This window comes from Pyrus communis, chromosome 3 (genome assembly GCF_963583255.1).
Source record: "Pyrus communis chromosome 3, drPyrComm1.1, whole genome shotgun sequence".
In the NCBI taxonomy this organism is placed as follows: domain Eukaryota; kingdom Viridiplantae; phylum Streptophyta; class Magnoliopsida; order Rosales; family Rosaceae; genus Pyrus; species Pyrus communis.
Window position 1 is genome coordinate 22,901,897 of NC_084805.1, and position 8,296 is coordinate 22,910,192.

An 8,296-nucleotide genomic window follows, 5' to 3' on the forward strand; every position below is an offset into this window, starting at 1 on the left:
ATATAGGAAACATATATGAGAGAAAGAAGAATAATATAAGACTCGTTTAGAAATATTTTTAAAATAGATGAAAGCGTTTTTAGTGAAACTATTTTTGAAATCAATCTTTAGTTAAAATGCATGTGAATATTGAAGAAAAACACACTTAAAAGTGACTCTTGTAAGAAGCACATAACTGATGTTTTTTGTATGATACACTTCAAGTTGAAACAAAAAAAAATATTTTCTCTAAAAACATTTTCAATAATTTTTAATTCACTTCCAAACGAGGTCATATATATATATATATATATTTTTAATAAAAAAAAGTGCAATTAATTTAAAGAGAAACCTCATTAACACCTAAGGTCTCGAGAGCCATACAAAAGAGCATTTTTAGCTTTGGGAGGAACACACCCAAACCATAGATTATTACAAATATGCTCAAGGAAAGTAACGACATATGCTGTAAAATTTGTAAGAAGCTCAAATACATTTCGCTTCGGCCATCTATATATAGCAATTGTAGAAATTACAAAACAAAAAAAACTATACCATCTCGCTTCGTTCATCCCCTGCAGGCGCTGGAAGACCACTTGGTTCACGAGTTGGTGCACGATGGGTGTAAGGAACTGGTGGAGGGCGTGGAACGATTTTCTTCTTTTTCCCTGTCGTACGTCTTTTTTCCAGGTACAATAAAACTTATATTAGTAAGCTTACGCATGCTAGAGTCTAATCCAATCAAAATGGTGTTTATGCTAACCATACCCAAGTATACCGAATTCAACAGCAGCCTTATACTGGATTGGGATTTTCATGAGGGCAGCCAGAGCAAATGCACTTTCTTTCTCGGATGAAGTTGTGTGTTTAGACATAATTTCGGTAAAGTTAACGAACTATAAACGAAAATAAACTAGTTAGAGGATTAATGTCTGCTTAAAATCTCTCCATTGGCAATAAACTTAGTGCTATATAGCTTATCATACCTGAAAATTATCAAATTCGCGTGAAGGGAGCTTGTCATCGAACTTCCTCATGTCTTCCCAAGGACCATCCCCGACTCCAACAAGAACAATCGAGAGCGGATAGAAACTGCTCACATAAGTTTTCAAAGTAAATCTTTTAGGTTCAACTCAATATTCCTGCTGTAATAATGCACTCAGTGCCTGGTAAATCGACACATTTAGCACCTTTCAAGATTTGCTTAGGTTTAGCCATGACAACTGCATTGCATAGACATACTTAAAACAAAGGAAATGAAAGTTGCAGGTTCTACCTTGCATCTGCAATTGATCCGATCGTCTTCTGCTCCTGTGGACTCAATTCATTGTCACTGGTATCGATCCTTCTGGTGACCTTTACAATTAAGAAACTCGTACTTAGTCGAGAGAGAGAGAGAGAGAGAGAGAGAGAGAGAGAGAGAGAGAGAGGGAGAGAGAGAGAGAGAGAGAGAGAGCGCATCAGATTTTAAACCTGGCCATCTCCAATGATAATTAAAACATGGTATTGCCCTCCACTTTTCTCCACAATATCCATTGCAGCTTCAACTACAGGTCCATAAGATGTTGGCCCTTAAAACACAACATATGTCTATAAATCTCTGATACTCCAAACTATAATACGTGAAAAACACAAGATATAAGATTACGCCAACCCGAAAGTTGCAAATTTGGAACTATTCTTTTGTAGCAGGCCAAGACTTCTTCGAAACCATGGCAGGGCGAATGATCATTGTGAAAGCTAAACACCTCTCGATCATGAGTGGTAGCTAAAAAGTGAGGAGGGAGGTAAAGTCAATCCAATGATCAAAACACGAAACGAAACAAAAAAGGTCCAGAGCTTCAAACTTTGGAGGGATTAAGGCCCCTACCATCACCAAAGCCGAAACAAGGAATGAGGTTGTCTTCATCAAATGGAGCTAAAGTTTTTCCAATTATGGAGATAGCCTTCTCATATGGATTAGGTTCATCGCCAATGGCGTGCAGGCTCCGGTTTCTGAATGAAACTTTGCCTGCAGTAACAACAACAACAAATCATCAGCTTCAAAGATGTCCAAACACAAAATGCATCTAAGTCTATGTATACGAACAGCAGTGCAGTTTTTATTTTCGTCCGCTAACCTGTCCATTCGTTGCTCTTGGTGAAGTCAATTCCGACGATGAGATTAGATGACTCTAAGCCTTCTTTTCTCAAGGCATCTGTAACCTGAAAAATGGAAGCAATTGATTTTCTGCAATGTTAAAGGAGACGTTCATATTTTTTTTTTCTTTCAAATTTCTATTCAGAGTTACTGTGAGTTGTTCCAAAAGATGTGAAGTGATGAGCCGAGTATCATCGGCTGTTCCACATCATGCAACAAGACAGATAGACGCATCGTTGTATACTAACCAGAGATTTGACAAATTTACTCGGTGATGATTGAGGCTAATTGAGAAATGACTCTATACACTTATTTGCTTACTATTATTTAATTTTGTCTATTGATTCTCGTTTACTTATTCAATCAAATGATTTTAGATACACAAAACTGTGCAGAGAAAGAAAATGGGTATGCAGAAATCACTTTCCGTAAAAACCCTCGTGTTTCACAACCTTACTTTAATAATCATACTTAGAAGAATAAACAGTTGGGTTGTGGGACAAGCAAGTAAAAGCAAGTCCCACTCGCCTTGCTTGTATTCTGTGTGCTAGCATTGCCCATTGGCCAATCTTCCAATGTGCCATTAAAAATAGAGTAATGCTTTCAAAGACACGCGTTGACACGCCACTAATGCAAAATCCTTTTTATATAAAGAAAGAAAGATGCGTGCAACATGCATGATTAATAATTGACAGTCATGATAGTTGCTTGGCCCATGATTAATAAATAAATAGAAATTAAGCACTCAAATAAGGGTATATTTTGGCTCAGCATCCTTAAGTGGTGGCAATACTCATTATCTTGTTTATCGCATTTTGATCAATTTAAATTTTAAGATTTGTGCCTATTCATTATCCAGATCTCAAAATTTAAACTCATTTAACAATTATAAATAAGGTGATGAGTATCACTATTATTTGAGGATGTTGAACATCACCATTACTTGAGTGCGGTGAGAAAAAAAATCCCCTCAATAATGTATTTTTGTGATGGTTTCGAATTGGATATGACTAAAAAGCAGTTAAAAATACTATCCAAGTCAATACCAGGGAGGACTGAGACTAGACTAAAAGAGTGGATATCCATTTACAATTTTACATGGTGCTGATATATTGTGGTGTTATTAATTTACGTGTTCAAATTGAACGGGATGAAAGCTACGACCAATAATAAGTCCTTTAGCAGTAGGTCCTGCTATTTGATAAGGAAACCATAAAGTAAAAATATTATTATTATTTTAGTAGAGCCCATGTTGTTACGTATGTTTAAAATAAGTGCCAATATTATATCAACACAAAAAAGGGAACACATTAAGCTCATCCAATAACATATTCCAAGTCATGTTGAGATAAGAAACTTTCAATAATGCTATCATGTCTTTGAGATTATCGACTGGTTTGGATCTTAGTCATTTGAATTGCTCTAGATGGGTCCAAGTCCAACCACCCTAAAATGGTGTAGGCAATGGAGCTGATCAACTAGTTTTCAGTGTTTAGTGGTAATCCTACTCTCAATTTTAGTCTAAACCCGACTCTTAATATGTAACGAATTATCATGGAAACTGTTCTCGGGCCATCATTTGAAGTAAAGGCAGAACCAGGATTTTAGTCTAGAACGGATTCAAAAGTCTTTAATCTGAAAAGCTTGATTTTACAAAAATTATTCTACCTTGTGATCAGCAATCGACCACCATCGTTTGGATTTAATATGGTGTCATCCTCTTCATCCCCTTCCTTAAGCCTAAACCCAAGCCTCTCTGACTTTCTTCCTCTCTCCTTCCACTGATCTCCAGACCTCAGTCCTCGTCAAAGCTCACAACATAAGAGCAACTAACCTCAAATCAAGCCTAAAGAAGGAAATTAAAGTAAAAATACCGGAATGGGACTCCGAGCCTACGAAAATCATAACCATAACAATAAACTTTTTCACGTGAAAAAAAAGAGTCAGGATGGGTGTGAAACCAACCATCATGATCCTTCATGGCTCTGCCTCTGACTTGAAATCAACTAATAAAAAAATGGCATATGTTGAACTTAATTAGTTGGTCAAAGCAGTGTGCATGCTTTGGTGCGTTCTTATAATCAAATTTGAGTTTCATATAAAAGTAATATAGGATAAGAGAATGATTCTCTTAACCTTGAGTCGTATATTTCAAAGTTTTGAGAAACAAACTGAGGAGATAAATTATAGGTTAATTTTGACTAGAGATTTTTTTTTTTTTTTTAAAGATAGACAATTGGTAGCAAGTTACGGTTATCCACTTATTTTAGATTTGGATTGGTGCGTTCTTAGAATCAAATTTGAGTTTCATATAAAAGTAATATAGGATAAGAGAATGATTCTCTTAACCTCGAGTCGTATATTTCAAAGTTTTGAGAAACAAACTGAGGAGATAAATTATTGGTTAATTTTGACTAGAGATTTTTTTTTTTTTTTAAAAAAAAAGAGACAATTGGTTGCAAGCTACGGTTATCCACTTATTTTGGATTTGGAGAATTCATATGGAATTTCACCCTATTCACAGTTAAGCAGACACATCCGTTTGGAGCATCGAACCCAAAAACTCCTATATTTTTTTTGTTTATTGAGAAGTCGAGTCCGCGCCATTATTGCTGACCACTGTTTATTCAATTATTTGAAAATTTTCCGTTGAAAAGTGAATAGTAACCGTAGAATTTTGGACAATGCAAAAGGATAGTCAGGGGAGAAGACCCAAAAAACAAAATCCAATCCAAAACAAAACCAAACCAAACCTATGATAATTAAAAAGGAGACAAACAATCATCCGATTAAAACAGAGATTCCCATAGAGTTAACATATTCCCCAATTTGTATGTGAAATTAACGAAAAATTTTCATATGTTTTCTGCTTAATTTCAGACAAAATTGCAAAAATAATTAATTTGTTAGAGAGAGGAGAGAGAAACCTGTTGAAGGGATGTGAAGTTATCAGGGATATAAGCGTACTTATGCTTCTCCGTACCACTCTTTGCTTTGCTAGCACTCGTATCATTTATGTTCGGTTTCCTGAACATCCCGGGATCATACGACGGCGTTCTACCAGTGACGCCGTGGTTGCTGCCGGCGGTGCCACCGGAGATACCTCTAGAAACTCCATGGCTGTTCTGCTTGCTCTTGAAAAGTGACAAGAGGTTCCCCATGGCAACATCTACTCCTCCTTTGTTGTTCAACGCAAGGCCGGTAAATATGAGAGAAAACAGAGGACAAAAGAGAGATTTAAATGGGGTGGCGAGAGTGAGAAACTATGGACTCCGTCTGCTTTGGATTCAGAAGAAGAAAAGGAAGAAGTGTCAGGGAAGTGAGGTTAGGAATATATGCTTTACTTTGTTGCTGCCTATGAACAAAGCAGAAGACTTTTTGAGGAGGAATAAAGAGTTCCCTCGTAAAAGAACGTTAGGTGACCGTCACACCCCACCCGTGGCGTTATGAGATTTTAAGGATGCTGTGCGAAATTAAAATACAACATCTTCACGTGTAAAACTCTTTTTTGGTGTTTAAAACGGTTTTCTTCTTTTGTGGTATATTTATGAGTACAAAATTTAATATAAAAATTAATTTTGTAATGCAATATTGTCTAATGAACGGTAGATATAGAATAATATAAAAGACAGTATGTATTAAAGAAATGAAGTTTTTAACAAGGAAAAAAAGAAGGTAGATAAAAAGATACACTATTCTCCATAACAGAAAGTAGGTTGGATATTTTTAAAATTTGTACTTAATTAAGTTATGCATATGTAGAATTTTTTTTTAATATATATGTAACTCACTATAGGCTCGAGAAACAAATAAAAGATGTGTACGACGAGATATCCAGTAACAAGAAGAAGGAAAATGATTGAATGAGAAACTCTCGAGAGTCTTGAAAAATCTTTTTCATTCTTCAGTTATTTATGGAAAGATAGAAATAAAATGACTACAATTATATATATATATATATATATATATATAGATTTTTTTTTAAATTCAAATTTGCACTTCACACATGTTTTTTTTTTTTTTCAGTAGTGTTCAGTGGGCTAAATCATTTAGCAACTATGAAATTGTTTGGCTTTTTACATATAAGGTGTCATGCCTTTTGACACAACGATGTGATATTATTTCACTGTATAAATGTCATAGTTTGAAGATCTTTTGTATAAAATTTCTTTCGATTTGGAGACCATTAATCATTCATATGAAATATTAAAAAAAAAAAAACCAAATTGATGGTTAATAATGAGAATATTGTTACCATAGTTGTTTATTTGTTCGATACATATGAATGATTAAACGATCTCAATATTAAATGAAATTTCTATAAATAATATTTATATGATGATAAAGAGCAACAATTTGAATTATGATATTTGGAAAATAAAATGGAGTTACATTGTTATAGAACGAGAAATAACTTTTTACTTACAAAAAGCGGAATAATTTACAATAATTTATAAATGATAAAACATATGAAACGAAGGAAAATTGAACCGTTACTAATACGCATGTTGTTAGCTTAGATGCTCCAACATCCATTTTGTCTTTTCATATTCTTATCCAAATACTTTTGGGAAATTCCAATTAGTGTCTCTTACAATATTCTCCTTCGTTGGTCATATAAAAAAGGAACTGGATCCTCTCCTGAGCTCAGGATGGAGATTCTTTTGAGCAGTTCATTCGGACCGTTCAAATTTGATTCAACGGCTCCAAACAGGGATCCTCTTTAAAAGTTATAATAATTGCAGTCATTGGATCAAGTTTGAACGGTCCAGATGATCTGCTCATGAGGATCCAGTTCCTATAAAAAAAAATGAAGTTAAAGGAATGCGTCATACAAGATTTCATCCATTGTTCTAGTGAAATCTCAGAGTCTCATTGTACAACGTTTCTAAGAGGACAATCTCAAACCTTCTTAACTATTTTATTTTAAAGAATGAACTTTTTGTTTTTCTTTGTTAATGGGAATGAGGAAGTCGAAGTCGAGATTCTTATGACTTGTTTGAGAATCATTTTATTTTTTGTATTTAGTTTTGTTCTTTAGATATAGGAAACGTATATGAGAGAAAGAAGAATGAATAATATAAGACTCGTTTAAAAATGTTTTTAAAATAGATGAAAGCGTTTTTAGTGAAAATATTTTTGAAATAAATCTTTAGTTAAAATGCATGTGAATATTGAAGAAAAACACACTTAAAAGTGACTCTTGTAAGAAGCACATAACTGATGCTTTTTGTATGATGCACTTCAAGTTGAAACAAAAAAAAAATATATTTTCTCTAAAAACATTTTCAATAATTTTTTAATTCATTTCCAAACGAGGTCATATATATATATATATATATATATATATATATTTTAATAAAAAAAGTGCAATTAATTTAAAGAGAAACCTCATTAACACCTAAGGTCTCGAGAGCCATACAAAAGAGCATTTTTAGCTTTGGGAGGAACACACCCAACCCATAGATTATTACAAATATGCTCAAGGAAAGTAACGACATATGCTTTAAAATTTGCTTTCCTAAAGACGTGGTTCCACTCTACCGAACCAAGCGAGGAAGCAAGCCATTTTATGTCCTAAAAAATGGTTTTAATTCTCCACGAAGTTGTACACTTTCCATAAAAGCTATCAATAACAATCTTCGAGTCTCCTTCCACTATAAATTTCATGATATGATGTGGGTTGGCTAAACTCAAAGCATCTCGAAAAGTCAGTGCTTCCACCATAGTGATAGTGTTAGGCTACTAGATGACGAGAGCCAGCAAGAGAAAAGTGCCCCTGATGATTCCTAGTGATAAAATTCTGCAGCTGAATTGCCCTCCACTGAACTATTAAAGTTGAGTTTATAAAAACCTTCTGCATGAGGTATCCATCTGACGTGTCAACAACATTTTTCGTTTGATATGTTTCTGTTTCAAGATCCTTACCATCTGTAGCAGCCGTCATTACATAACGAGTCGGATCGGGTTTAATTTTTCTAAAAACAAAGTTGCTCCTGGCATTTGACATTTGCCAACACAAAATAAGAATTTTACTAAGATCAGAAATATCATCTTTATCTCTAGGTATTTGAAAATTAAGAAAGAGCGTCTAAACCTGTTGAGGTGCCTGCATAGACCGCCTAGGCCACCCGCCTAGCCCACCCAGACCCGCTTAGGTCGCGACTCACTTATACA

The 8,296-nt window shown here is 34.5% G+C and overlaps 1 protein-coding gene across 1 annotated transcript; it reads right to left on the minus strand.

Moving 5' to 3' along the window:
- Positions 1-528: 528 nt before the first annotated feature.
- Positions 529-5,542, minus strand: LOC137727959 (E3 ubiquitin-protein ligase RGLG4-like). The gene is made up of 9 exons (XM_068466822.1): positions 5,047-5,542; positions 2,100-2,184; positions 1,850-1,990; positions 1,634-1,747; positions 1,453-1,550; positions 1,256-1,335; positions 966-1,071; positions 748-875; positions 529-658 (listed from the first exon to the last, which is right to left on the minus strand). The coding sequence occupies exons 1-9, from the start codon at positions 5,278-5,280 to the stop codon at positions 529-531; spliced, it is 1,116 nt and encodes a 371-aa protein (XP_068322923.1). The 5' UTR covers positions 5,281-5,542.
- Between the last annotated feature and the right edge of the window lie 2,754 nt (positions 5,543-8,296).